The 15,030-nt window shown below is 49.1% G+C and overlaps 1 protein-coding gene across 1 annotated transcript; it reads right to left on the bottom strand.

Moving 5' to 3' along the window:
- Positions 1-13,167, bottom strand: LOC137907663 (calmin-like). Its single transcript, XM_068752018.1, has 11 exons — positions 13,083-13,167; positions 5,957-6,018; positions 4,583-4,678; positions 4,326-4,409; positions 4,146-4,238; positions 3,286-3,482; positions 2,990-3,183; positions 2,324-2,406; positions 1,411-2,197; positions 566-789; positions 1-18 (listed from the first exon to the last, which is right to left on the bottom strand). The coding sequence occupies exons 1-11, from the start codon at positions 13,165-13,167 to the stop codon at positions 1-3; spliced, it is 1,923 nt and encodes a 640-aa protein (XP_068608119.1).
- Positions 13,168-15,030: the final 1,863 nt, after the last annotated feature.

The following is a 15,030-nucleotide window of genomic DNA, read 5'->3' as shown; positions in this document are numbered from 1 at the left end:
TCACAGGCTCTCTGTTGTCTGCGGAAGCACCCGAGCACTGCCGCCCGTCATTCGTGAGATCACTGTCGTCAGCTGGAGCTTCACCGATATCCCAGAGTCCTCTTTCTCTCTCGCCAGACAACAAAACGTGTTCTCGGGGCCCCGCCTCCTGGTTGGTTGTCGTGATCAGCGAGTGACAGCAAGACAAAAACAAAGAGAAATGTTTTTGATTTTTTAAACACCTTCATTTCAAAAGTGTCTGCAGGTTCAGTGCACGGGAAGAGGAAGCCAAGTTACCGGCATCGTCTCCCGTCAAAGCCTGTATAAAGTTTATTTGTTATTTTAAAAGTTAGTGGATGCGGCTTATAATCAGGTGCACTTAATAATTCCTCCTTGTATCAAGGCTGTCTCTCCACCCAGATAGTCAGCTATCTATGTTGTATCGTTGTTGGACCCTCGTCCGATGAGCTCGGATGGTCCCGCTAGACTCATGATAAGAGCTTCTCTGCTGTTGCCGCCTGTTTTATGCTTTCAACAGTGAATTGTGTTCTACCTGGCGAGTGACTGTGTGGCTGAATGAACTGACTTTCACCTGGTCGTTCTCTCGTCTCAAATCCAGCCCAGCCCGGACCTCGTCGTCCAGCGTGAAGCGCGGCGAGCCATCGGGGAGGGCTTCTGAAGCCGGCGCTGGCTGGAGGGCGGAGACACTCAGAACGGACGGCCAGCTCTGCGTGTCGGCATCGGGAGGCCGAAGAAGCACGGGCTCCTCTTTGTCAGGGTAGAACAGGTCCATGGGTTCAGCGCAGTCATCTTTCGGAGAATCGCGATCGAAGGTCGACTGAAATGAGCCTTTGAGGGAGTCGTCTGGTTTGTCTGGCAGCCCATGCAGCTGGTTGGTTAATTCCACTTCCTGTTCAGGAGTGGCAGGTTGACAATCGCTATTATTATAAGAGGTCAGAGCCGTGCTTCCTGCCAGAGAGGCATGTTTAGCTTCATTTACGTCCGAGGTGTCCGCTGCGTCTCCCTGTGATGAGCCGCTGAGGGTTCCCTTACTCAGAACACGGTTTACTGTTTCGTCTTGGTTGTCTGGATGCGCAGTTATTAAAGAATCACAAGTCTCTGAGCTGAAGCCATCTTGAGGATCGACAGACTCTTTGATTTGTGTTCCTCTAGCCCCTCCGACGCCTGCCCTTGAAACCTCGGGTTCCTCTCTTAATTCCTCCTCAGAATGTGTTTTCTGACATTTGGTTTCTACTTCAGAGTTTTGTCTCCCAATCCGTCTTTCGGTCCTGCCATTAGTCTGTCCTTCAATATCCTGGACATTCCCAGTGAAACCCAACGCGTTATTTAACTCTCCTTGGCATGGGACGCCAGCGTTTGCCCCTGGTTCTGCACTGCACGGCCCGACAGCAGGTTCTCCTGGTATTTCACCTTTCTGAATGACAACTGTCTCCGTTTGTTGAGCGTCGACCCCGCCTGTTGTCTCCGCTACACTCGGATCAGGCTCCCGGTTTAGCCGCCTGTCCTCGCTGTGTTTCGCCAGGCTGTCCACTGTCGCTTGCACGGGATTCTTTTCGACGGTCTCCCGCGTGCTCTCCAATGAGCTCGGCGAGTAAATCCCTTCATCGACATAAGAGTCGGCCGTTGGCCGCCCATCCGGCGCTCTGTCCTCCATGGAAGGGACGAACCCTTCATCGAGGCTCGTGATCTCCACGGGGATGGCGCGATACACGTCCCAGGTTGTTCCACTGTCACACAAAAGGCTGTCACTTCGACTCTCGACCCAGGACTCCGGCGAGCTGATAGCCGAGTCACCAACTACCGACTCGGAGTTCACAGACTCGGCCGCTGAGCCACTGGTAGGCGAGAGACTGCCGCAATGTTCAGGGGAGTAAACAGGCGAGGCAGCTTCTTTGGGCTCTTTTTCAACTTTACAGGCGATGCTCTCTGTACGAGAGGAATCCGTTAAGATGTCCTCGCTGGACCATGAACGAGTTGCAGCCGGCCTGAAGGGGGAGGACGCCGTGCCCCTGTCCTCCGACACAGAAGAGATTAAGATTTTTGGAGGCGGTTTGGCGCAGTCTCTCTGGAACATGTAGGACCTTTCCTTCACGATGGAACCGTGCCCGTCGTTTCTGATGTGGTTGGAGCGACTGTCCCGGAGGTCGAGTCGGCACGTGGAGATGCTTCTCTTCATCGGCTGGCAGGGCAACGCCTTCTGAAAGACAGCAAATAAACTGTTGGGAATCTCCCAGTGCTGACGGTAAGAAACCAATGAGCCCACGTGACTAGTTTAGTTCCTAGTTTCACCACTAGTCTCGATTACAGGAAAAGGGCTTCTTACCTCCTCTATGTCAGGGAAGTGCTTCAGGAACTGGGACACATATGTCATGATAGATTGCTCATCTGGTGCATTGGTAGTTATATCTGGGCAGATAAAGAACAATTACGAGTCTCCCATGTCTGGAAGGCCGCCTCCTAACCGTTACGACCAGCTCGGAGATTTTCCGTCTGTTGCATGCTTCAACAAGTGTGTCGATAACCGGGTAGAAGAGGGCTGAACAACAGCTGCCTGACGGATGGCTGCTGTCTGCAGAGAGGTGGTCGGTGGTCAGAGTGGCAAGGGTCTGCAGCATCCTGAGCAGCAGCTGCAGCTAACAACGTCCTGTACGGGGACTCTCTGTAGAAATCAGTCTGGGTCTCGTTTGAAGAAAACCTTTAGCTGCCACGTTGGTACCAAATATGCACCGGATTTTAGCCTCTTAGCGCCGCCTATGCCCTCGGAATATGATGTTTGCAGATGACATTGTGATCTGCAGTGAGAGCAGGGAGCAGGTAGAGGGGAACCAGGGCCAGGCCAGAACCAATCAGGACTCAACAACACTCCTGTACCGAGTTTTTGGTTTTCAGGGACCTCATACCCTCTTTGAAGTCAATCTCAGGTTAATTTTCGAGTCAGGTGCTAACCGCTAATAGCGTCTAGCTATTCAACGCAGGGATTTCCTGTTACCCTCAGGCTCCAGCAGCTGTGGGATGCCAAGGCTGTAGTGGGCTATCCTGAAGGCGTCCTCCAGGTTCTCTCTCGCAGGCCTCAGCAGGGCCTTCCTCATGTCCACCAGGGTGGGATCAATGGATTTAATGACCGCCAGGAGGGCCAGGCCACTGACCCAGCTCTTCCCAAAGTCCTGCACTGCCACACCAAACCTAGAGCACGGCAGGACATGTTCAGTCATCTGGATCAGCAGCGCTTTCTGTTGGATCACGGTGATGAGAAGTGACCTCTGTCATGTCGCAGGCCGGGCTTACTTGCGTGTCCGTTTCTGAACCCACTGCAGCAGCTTCTTGATGGCCTTGCTGTGCTCTCGCATGGCCGTGGACGCCGACGGCTGCTCGTTTGGCGCAGAGCGGCAGAAAGACGCGTCAGAGTCCGCGCCGGTGGGGATGGACGACAGGCTGGAGGAGGAGGGGAACTGGCTCCGGATGTTCCCAGTCAGCTCTTTAATCTGGAAAATTGATATTACACTGTCATGTATTTCTTTGTTTATTGTCCCACGTATCAAATACGATCAGGTGTGTTGTATTAAATTAATACATGCCAAACACCATGACAACCATGACGTAAACATTTGAACGCATGACCAACAGAACTGCATTAGATGAGAGGATCCCTGAATCCGGTCCGGTTTTTTCAGAATCCGTATTGCTGCTCACAGAGTTTAGTTTAGCAAACAGTTAAGTTTAGCAAACAGTTTTGCAAAATATTTTGAGAATTGTGATAATAATGAAATAGGCCTTGAAATTTGATTTCATTATTTAATAAAAAAAAAACTGTCAAACCCGTTCCTGTCTGTCAATTTTTTATTTTATTTGCGTTCAATATGGCACGGTGTCGCTCTGCATCGCCTTCCGATCCTGTTTCCTTCTGTTTTTTTCCTTGCCTGTATTTTTACCTATTTTGGATTCTAAGGTGGTCGATATAAATATAGGCAGATGGTCTGTGAGTCTTGGGTTCTGTCCAAGGTTTCTGCCTGTTAAAGGGTAGTTCTTCCTTGCCTCCGTCGCCAAACTGCAGGTCTTGCCCTGCTCCACCTGTAAAGTGCCTTGAGGTGACTTTCTGTAATGATCTGGCGCTGTGGAAATAACATTTGATTGAATATAAAACGTGCCTGAAAGAAGAGGATGATGTTCCAGATGAGTCCCAGGATGATGGAGGAGTTTCCATCAGCGACATCAGCTGCATCAATGCTGACCAGCTTCACCTGAGGACACACGTTTCCGTCATACTCAGCAGTATGGTCAGTATGTTCAGACAGTAAAGTCAGAAAGGCTTCCCTGCTGCTACTCACATTTCTCTCCTCCAGGAAAGACAGGACTTTAGCAATGTTGTTGAGTCTGAAAATTCGATGAGAGGACTTCTTGAATCCATGAAGCTGGAAAATCATTAGGAATGAGAATTACAGACACCAGAGACCTTATTACTCCTGATGGCATCATCGCCTCTGTGTGTGTGTGTGTGATCTGGGCCTTATGTAACTGCGGCCCAGTTGCTAACAGTGTCATTGCTATGGTAACGGAAGTGGTGCTGGAACAGATTGTGGCTCACCAGCTTGCAGCCAGAGAGCCCCTCCAGCAGGGCCATGAGGACACGTCCATCCTGTATGTCACAGAAAAGATCCTGAACCTGAACGGGGGGGTCACACTGAAAACGGGACAGAAGAAAAAGGGGCAGCAGCAGCAGGTGAGACTAAATACCAAGCAATCATTTAGGTTTTAATTTGTCTCCTTCAGAGGGAAACTAGTTTGCCGTCTTTATAATTTGAAGATTTACATCTTTAACTGACATGATAAGTATTAAAGAAGTATCGGATCGGGACTCGGTATCGGTTCAAAACCAAATGACTCGGACTCGGGGTCAAAGAAACCCTGATCGGGGCATCCCTGCTGTTTCGTATTCATCGCTTGCTGGCATTATAATGATCTCAAATCCCCACGTGCACATATTCATTCTGGCTGCACAACGTAGCACAAGCAAGTGTTTCAGAATCATTCCCACAAAAGTGCTTCTAGTGTTGAATTTGAATGTTTTCCTCATTTGTGTTACATTCTGAGTGAAAGTAAATCATCCAAATCCAGAGATGGACGGATGGTTTCCACCAGACTTCTAACAAACCCTCCAAAACTCGGATCTAGACGACGTAACAAACAGCAGCTGGCCACTAGAGGTCACTGGTGGGGGCTTTATTTGAAGCTTTTTACAGAACAATCAGGAAGAAGCCCCAAAAGCTTCACAATTATAGCTGTATTAATGGGAGGGGGGGGTTACCCGAGGATGACAGTAGCTTAATGGGGGCTGTAAGACGCACAGCATGTTCATGCAGGAGCATCATTAATGCATGGAATTTAAGCACTAACATTATATAATGCCCCACAATGCCTGTCTTTGTCGATTTCTTTGAATGAAGTTTAGATGCACAATCGATGCAAGAGCAAACTCAGCAGGCCGATTTGTCTGAGGCCATCTTTTCACACGTCCTGTCTACGCCGTGAACACACCCGAACACGGCGGCGGAAGGGTGGGAGTGTTCGGGGTGGGAGGGCGGCGGGACATTTCCAAGATGACAGAAGACAAAGGTGCGATTGTCAATTAGTGGGTCTGCGATGTGGCGTCGGGCCAAATAGTGAGGAAGAGAAGAATGGCTCATTGTGAAAGAGAAAACAAAAGATTTGACGGCTCTCGGCTCAGCCCCCCCCCCCCCCCGGGGCTGAAACCAAAGAGGAAAAGAAGCCGGGGAACCGAAGGGTGTGTGGGTGCACAGGTGTGTAGCGGTGATGTGACATCACATCCACTCATTCTGTCTCAGCTGCACCTGGTAGTGCGGTGGAGCAACCTCAGCACCAGGATGCGACCCGGGTTTCCACTGGGCGAGCTGCTCCGGTCACCGAGACGACAGACCATAATAGGAGGCGGCCAACCCACCTTCTGTAAATGCAGGTTCATCCATCGCGTGAACGTCCTCTTCTGAACCACTTCTCGTTCAACTGCAACACAGAAAAGACCAACAGGGTTTCAGGCGCCGGTCCAACTGGCGTGTTTTACAGGGACACGCGCCAGAGGAACGGGAGGACCAAAGCGGGACCCCCCCCCGGTGGTAGAGCCCATCACGGTGCATCAACAGTGAAATGATCCCGTCTGATCCTGGATCTAGGCTTGCAGGGTTTGATCCGGATCCCAGTTGTAGGCGTCTTGCCTGCGTTTGGACTCTGCTTGCCCGGACCTTGGGATTCTGGACCGGTACATCAACGTACCGATGAGCGGCTGTATGAATCATCCAATGTTTTCAACTCCACGCGAGGAAGAGCACCGAGAACCTCGTGTCCTTCAGCCCACGTGCAAACATCTTTTATGCACCGTGCACTTCACACGCCTTTGTGAATTACATAACCCGAGTCCACTGAATGTTTTTGCCTGTGGAAGATTCCAGTCAGCTGCCCCCCCCCCCCCCCCCTGTTTCATAACCCTGTTAGAAAAGGGTTGCTGTCATGAAGTTTATCTTTACAGACATCATTCTCAGGCATGAAATATGCTCTATTTATGCTCCTTTCTATTCTGTGCACGTTAACAGTGCTCGATGCTGCACAGATACTTTCCCTCCAAGATGTCCCCACTTTGATCGGTATTGTGGGCGACGTGTTGACTGCACACGCATAGATAGCATCTCCTAAGTGGGAGCAACCAGAGTGGATGAGAGGAAGTCAGGAGGGGTTGCCATGGTAGCAGAGTTGGCTGTCAATCAACTGCATGTCCCGTATTGGTAACTGGCGGCCCTGGATCTGGCTCTGCATTACAGACGCTCAGGCTGATGGAAGACAAAGCCGCGGGTGCTGGAATGGCATCGATTGATATTGGTTTGTTCTGACTGTATGATTGATGTCAAAGAAGAGCATTACAGCAGAACACAGACGCAGCTACATCACAGGTACGACTGGAAAAAGGTATTATTACTGACTTTAAATGTTTTAAAACTCCCCCGAACCCTAAAAACTAGACTGCACATTCAAGAGGAGAGATAAAGATAGAGAGAGAGAGAGAGAGAGAGCGATAGATAGATAGATAGACACATAGATAGATAGACAGATAGACAGACAGACAGACAGATCTTAATCTGTCAATCTCTTTAACATTAGGAGCAGCCTTAAAGAGATTGACAGAAACATTTGACAACGTTACAATCCTCAATATCAGAAAAGCTAAAAGGCTTTTAAACGCATTTGACTTCACAGGGCAGCACAGTTGTGCAGCGGTTAGCGCTGTTGCCTAACAACAAGAGGGTTCCGGATTGGATTCCTTTCTGTGGTGAGTTTGTCTGTTCTCTCCCCTTGTCTGCTGGGTTCCTTCTGGGTTTTCCGGTTCCTCTCACCTCCAAAAACATGCAGCTTAGGTTAATCAGTCGCATCAAAGTGTGACCAACACACAGGGGGGGGGGGGGGGGGGGCGCGTGGTGGTTTGTCCCGCGCGTGATAGTCCCATCTACAAAAGGTTTCATGCATGGACGATTACAATAACTATTATTTATTTCTTCTAAATGCTAAATGTTAAAATGGAGAACATGGAAACACACGACGTTCTGCTGCTTCGTCTGCTCGGTTCTCCCGGGTGAGCGCTCTCTGCCGGATGAGGCTCCGCTGAGGATCCACGCCCACGTGCCTGATGCGTTCAGCAGGACAGCTCCGTCGCTACTGGGTTCGTTTGAAGCCACAACAATTTATGGACAGATCGTTTTTCAGAGAAAGACATCTTACATGATCAGCTGCTGATTTAGGTTTCTGTGCAATATCCACTGAGCACATTGTCAGCTAATGGGTCTCTTTCTGAGTGCTGATGCTGCTGATGCTTCTGGCTCCACTGGGGGGGGGGGTCAATATGTTGGTGTCGGGAGCACAAACGCCCATTTTCTCCATCAGCTGCCAGATTACTGACGCAGCAATTTTTACTGCCCGGGTCTTAAGACCAAGTCGATGCTGCTGCTCGAACAAATAATCACTTTGTCGTGATGCGTACGGTAATAAAATAAAATAACCTGCGAGCGAGGACCCTCGCCGTCTTGAATGAATTCCGTATATTGGAGTCTTAATCCGATCGAGTGTTTTCCAGCTTCACGGTTCAGTTGTCTGATGGTATCGAAGCCTCTAATTGTCGGTTCGGTTGCATTCGGGAGCATCCAGCGATGCTCAACTGTCCTGCTGATGTGTCGTTGTCAGGCCTGGTGTCCCTGCTGCGTATCGTCAGCGGTCGATTGCCCGGCGTGACCTTAATCCAACGCAGACATTGTGTAACTCAGATGAAAGCACATCAAAGCTTTATCGATAGTCATGATCGGGCATGCTGATTTCAGAGCCAGTATACCTGTAGAAAACTGCTTTGGCTTCTTCCCCCGTTTTGAACTCGACATTCTGGGCAACGCAGTTCTTCTAATTATGCGAGATCCCGCTCAGGAATGTGTCGGTGAGCAAGTTAGAACAGTCGACGGTTCTACCGCTGCGAAGACGTCGGCATGTCTCAGTCACTCGTAATCAGCGCAGGACGATTACCAGATATGCTCTGACGCGGGTTAGAAACGGTCCTCACACCCTCTGCGGTCGAGTACCAAACTGTTGCCATAGAGACGCACAAAAATCCAAATGATATTTTGCAAGTGGTGAATGACACATTTTACATTTTTCCCTGGAACAGTTTGTTATAGACAGAGCATCATTTACATGCTGTGCTTCAAAACGCAGGCTCAGCTCCGGATGAGGTCTGAAGTCTCCCGGGTGGGTGGGGGAGCACCTCCCACAGCCCAGATCGCTGACTCATCGTGTTGATCTGGCGACACGTCAGCCCACACTTCAACAACAAAGGCTGAGATGTGGGTTTTTTCTCCCTATGGTGGCCCTGAGAGGCCAAACCAAACAAACTTGACAAAACACAATGCAAATACACGCGTCCCCGATTCCATTGCTGTTGGGCTGCTATGTAAAATAACATCGCTGAGGGACGGGCGACTGATGTCTGGCACCCCCCGGGCGAGCAGCAGCTAATTTGTCTAACAAATGGCTACACACGCAATGTGTAACGTAGCGGGGGGGGGGGGGGTTCTTTTGCCCGCCTGAGCTATAAGTCGACCCCCTGAATGCTGCACCTTCTACTAGCAACCCGAAGCAATGTCCAATCTGATAAATTGTAAATTTAAGCTAAATGAAATAATGTCTTAATTTAATGTCTGTTGTCCTTTAATAAATTCAATCCAGTTCGATTAATTTCTATTTCTACAGCGCCAGATCATAACAGAAAGTTACCTCGAAGCACTTTACGAGTGTAGCAGGGAACGACCTGATAGAATTGCCCCACATGAGCAAGCACGGCAAGGACAAACTTCCCTTTAACAGGCAGAGACCTTGAATAGAACCGTAGACTCAGAGTGGCCATCTGTCTTGACCAGTTGGGTTGAGAAAGAGAGAGAGAGAGACAGAAACTAAAGCGAGAGCAGACAGAAACACAATGAATCTAAAATGCAGCCAGTGATTCAGAGCACGGAGATCAAGCTGCTGAGCAGGCCACTAACTAAAGAGCTGCTTTACAAATATAAATATTCCTTTTATCACTCAGGCAGAGGCGACACCAACTGTATCCGGTTCTTGTTCGACAGGGCCAAAGGGCTGTGTACCGACAAATACCTCCTGACTTGTTCAAAGTTGTTACGACCAGCCTCGGGGAACCGTGACGCAACACGAAGAGAGGCAGAGGGTGACGTTTGACAAAACGTCACCCGCTGCCTAAAAGCTGTCTTTCATCTTTGTACAAAGGCAGCTTGAAAAAAGGACAACAACAGAAATTACACAGTCCAAAAGGGGCGTGGAAAACCCAACCAATGAGAAGCTTCTCTTCAGGATGAGCCAAGAACAAACAAAAGAAGCTACTCAACCAGCCTGCCGAAGCCCTGGGAGGAAATAAAAAAGGTTTCGTTCGCTGAGCTTTCACACCGCATACGAACCGAACCAGGGTTCACTTGCAAGCGAACCGAGGGCCACGACTTCAGGCGGACCAGAGTTCGCTTTTTTGACCGCAAGGGCTTTTTTGAAATGCTCCTCTTAGACAGGATGTTTGACTTTATTTGTACTGTAATACATGCTACTGTGTGACTGTACTTGTACTCTAACATTTTATCTAATAAATATATTCATCATCATCATCACCCAGTTCGGATGAGCTTTCACGAAAGCGGACTGTCCGCTTTTGTTTTGCTGAAATAAATACTGAATTCCTGTGTTAGTGGCTGGAAAGAGGATCGTCTCTGGTTCAGTGCCGGAAGGGCCTGAAGAGATCCGAAGTCCTCTTGCAGCTAGCGTGTGTTTGAGACCCTGCAAGCTACTCATTAGTGACCTGCTCCTGCAGAGGAGGCGTGCACCTTAAGGCTGCTGATAATATCCAGCACATTCTTCTGGGTCAGACGCACCAGCTCATGTTTCCCCACTGCCTGTCCTGTGTATCCTGTACAACGCTGTGAGACCCGTAACCCTACAGGCCTGCAAAACCGTTAAAGCCAGCCCCAGAACAGGATGCACATTTATTACACGCGTGAGTTTTGTGATTGCACGAAGTGCATTTAAATGTCTCTTTATTTATTCTGGACAAGAATCCCTGGAAGGAGACAACGATGACTCCCGAATGTCCCGCAATAATCTGAAGACGACCGACTCGGCACTTGCGTCGGGCGAAGACAGAACCCGGGAGACAGACCTGCGGGGAGGATCTCGATAGATGGTCCTCGAAGTTTCCCCGTCAGGATGCCTCAGAGAAACGTTTCTCAAAGCCGAAAACGACGAAGCGCAACAGCGAATCACGCACATGGGCCCCTCTAACGCTGCACACACGTGCACACACTACGTAGGGGCCCGTGACCTGCGTGGAGAGGGCGTAGGTTGGGGGCGGTGCCTCACTCAAGGTCACCTCGGCAGTGCCCTGGGGGTCGACTGGCCCCTCTCCGGCCACCGGCCGTGGTCGTGCATGGAAATTGATCCCGGATCAGTCCACTTGTAACGGCAGGTTTGTTTACGAACACGTGCGCTGTTGGGTCAAGCTACTGGTTTCAGCCGCGCTGTGGGAGCCGTGGGAGCCCTGGGAGCCGAAGCGCAGCAGCATCCAAACTCCTTGATGACAAAATTATGATGAATATTATGTCCATTCTTGTCCTCATGTCTCTGACTGCCGTGCACAAGCTCACCGTTGTGTGTTTCCTAGGCGACAGTAATACGATACACAGCGCTGCGTGCAGCTCGTGGGCACGGTGCATGTGGGTGTGGGTGTGTGTGTGCGTGCACACCTTCAGGCTTGTCCGGAGGCATCTCTAATCTGCATGTCGTTAATCGACACTTCTGCCAACACAGGCGGGCTTTTGGATGAAAGCCCGCCTGTGTTTCCAGAATTCAACCAGATATATAAATATATCTGTCTTCAACCAACAATACTTCTATAGAATGGAAGCATGGCTGTCAATCAATCAATCAATCAATCAATTGTTTGATTCATGAAACAAGCTTATCAAATACACATGGTTTATTCTGGTTAGTTGAACTTTATTACTCATAAGATCATCATCATTATCATTATTATCATCATTATTATCATGATAAGCTCAGCTACTACAGAAAACAACGCTCGCTCCAGGGCAGACGAACCAGCAACACTCTGCTCGTCGTAGCAGCGACTCCTCGCCAAACACGTACTTTTACATATAACGATGGGCTTGAGTACATGAGTACATGAGTACATGAATACTTTTTCCTTTTGGAAAAAAACATTCCAAAACTATGACTTGTTATTCTGTAATGATAACTAATAACTAGAATAATGAAACATGGATACCTTGAAACATCTTCCTATTTATAAATATAAATATATAAATATATATATATATTAAATATTTATAGTTCTGTGATTCAATAATTTTAAGGTGGTACGAAACAAGTACCGGTACGAGTCACCAGACAGCACAACATAAAACTAGAAAGACAATCAGAGATTGCAGACCCTCGCCTCCAATAGCTTGTGAGACAGTAAACGGGGCTTCCGGATCAGAGGAGCCAAACCTGCTTTAGCTTGCTGCTCCGGAACGGGAAAAGATACAACTACAACTGTAACATATATGAAACTAGAATGAACTATATGAGTGTGCACCACAAATTTGAAGTCTCTAGCTCCAAAATTGAGGTCAGGATGGACTCCTGAAAAATGCAGATTTTAGAACGAAAATTAGCTCTCAGATCCAGATTGTGATCCGGATCCGGCCGAAATTAGTCATGGTCATAGACCTTTAAGGAGTACTTATGTGTGATTTTTTTCAGATCCATACCGCCATGCGTTTTGAAGAAATTAAGAAAAATGTCAAAAAGTGCCCTATCTCGCAATGTTAAAGAATCCGTGAGAAAATTCTAGAATCTGGATCCAGATCCGGATCAACGCCATTCTTGGGGAGGACCGAGCCACGGACAGAACCTTGCTTGTGTAAAAATTTCAAGTCGATTGGGTTACTAGTTTTTGAGTTATGCGCTCGGACAGACAAACGGACCCAATTGCAATACCCTCGCCTCCTCTTCGGCGAGGGTAATGACTGTGATAAACATACAGCCTCATATTGACTGACTGAAATACACCCAGAAAACAAACACGCACACTCTCGCGCACGCGCGCACGCACACACACGCAAAGCCTCTCCTGCTGCAGCTCAGCCTGACTTGCAGGAATCTCCGGATCACAACGGGATGGAGGAGAGAAGCAGGTTCAAATAGTTTCAGCCAATCAGAACGCGTGAAGAAACGCTGCATTGATTCTGGAAACATCACCTAATCTGATCTGATCTAATCCGTTTAAACTCCGGAGCAACGCCGTTTCAGACGCAGCATATCGGTGACCTGCTGGAGCTGGAAAGTTTGGACTGACGGGTTGTGAACATTTGCGGGTCCCCCCGCGTCCCACGCGCCGCCACCCGGAGCCGTCCCTCGGTGCGCGCTGCGCGCCGCGGCTGCGGCTGCGGCAGCTTTTACGCACCGCCGCACGGCGTGCTCACCTTGCAGGTTCTGCACCCGTATGTCGCTGATCTGTCCGATGAACTCCTCCCGCTCGAACCAGTCCTGCCGCTGGTGTCCTGCCATCAGGAGACGAGGTGGAGGTGGAGGAGGAGGAGGAGGAGGAGGAGGAGGAGAAGCTGCGGCAGCGTGCGGGCTCGCCTATTGTCCAGCCGGTCGACGGGGGGCCATGAGAGCTGTGTGCACGGGCAGAGGGAAGGGAAGGAGCTCACTGTGGGCCGGGTCTCTTCCGTAACAACGAGACGGTGGAGGTAACACGCACACACGCACACACACACACACACACACCGACGGAGGGGCGGAACCACGGGAGAAAAGAGATGCAGCACCTGGTTGGTTCATCTGACGAGGGATGGAGTTTATCAGGGCCCGCCTACCTCTCTCTCTCTCTCTCTCTCTCTCTCTCTAACTCTCTCTCTCTCACACACACACACACACACACCATTAACATGAGTAACCCAGAAGAGCACAGACCTCCTCCAAGTAGCTCGTTCTCCTCCTTACTGGATCTCCACCGTCCACATGTCACATTATGATCTGGATCATCATCAAAAGGTTCTAAATTGTTCTTGGTATCTTTACACACCAACATAAAAAGTGAATCAGAGTTTGTGTATTTTTTAATTATTTTTGAAGCCGTTAAATGAGGTTTTCATGTTGAAATGAAGACAATCAGAGATTGCAGACCCCGCCTCCGATAGACTATTGGATCTTGTGAGACAGTAAACAGGGCTTCCGGATCAGAGGGGCCAAACCTGCTCTAGCTTGCTGCTCCGGAATGTACTACAAGCCATCTTCTGGACTCTTTTTCCCATCATGCCATTCGTGTCCCTCCCTCTTAAAGTGGCAGTTTACAGCACAGGCACAATTCCAGATGTAAAAATAATTCCAGAATCTGGATCCAGATCCGGATCAACACCATTCTCGGGGGGGACCGAGTCACGGACAGAACCTTGCTTGTGTAAAAATTTCAAGTTGATTGGGTTACTAGTTTTTGAGTTATGCGCTCGGACAGACAAACAAACAAACAAACGCACCCAATTGCAATACCCTCGCCTCCTCTTCGGCGAGGGTAGAGTTGATGTGTATTTTTAACAGATGTCTGCATCCGTAAATTGAGTTTAATGTTAAAATGTCCGATCCTGATGAAATGTCGGCGGCTGATAGAGCCCCCCACCCCCCTACATGACTGTGTCAAATTCCATAAACATCGGTCAATTATCAACCGAGATATTGAGGAACACATTTTGAAGCTCCATTGACAATGTGACCAGGATCTCTTCTGGATCATCACCACAATGTAATACATATTTCCCAAGGCAGAAGCGTATCATGAAAACATTAGCTTGAAATCACTGCGTGATTCTCACCATGCACAGACAAAGACATTTATTTTCAGCAGCGTAACACGCCTGTTTTTTTTTTTTTTTGTCCGATATGAACCTTTTCCCAAACTCAATCGGGAGTAAGAGCGGCCCTTCCTGTTCAGGATGCGTCCACAGTGTGGCGCTGCGTGACGCAGCGGGGAGTCATCCGTGAAATGTGTACGTCCGTGTCCTCCATCGAGGGCAGAAATCAAGGGCAGAATGTGAGAGCACACCCACATGTGGTTTTCTGTGTAGCGTTTAGGGTCATCCAGCAGGAGGCGCAGCGGAGAGTCAAGAGGGCGCACTCACCTTCTGTCCTGCAGGCATTCCAACACTGTGGAGATTTAATCTCCAAACGAGGGAGAGGAGATTTTCCCGAGTCAGTAACACGAGGAATGTGGCACACAAACTGCCATTGATGTTATCCTATTTGCATGAGTGAATTTAGTCACACGCACGGCAACAACACTGTCACCCAATCACAGGGCCGGTGTTTGAATCTTTCATTTCAGGAATGAATTCTGCGCAGGAAACCTCTGAAGTTATCTCTTTCTCTTTTCTC

Source organism: Brachionichthys hirsutus, chromosome 18 (assembly GCF_040956055.1).
Source record: "Brachionichthys hirsutus isolate HB-005 chromosome 18, CSIRO-AGI_Bhir_v1, whole genome shotgun sequence".
NCBI classification, from domain to species: Eukaryota; Metazoa; Chordata; class Actinopteri; order Lophiiformes; family Brachionichthyidae; genus Brachionichthys; species Brachionichthys hirsutus.
The sequence above is the reverse complement of the archived record's forward strand: the minus strand, read 5'-3'. Positions and strand labels throughout refer to the sequence as shown.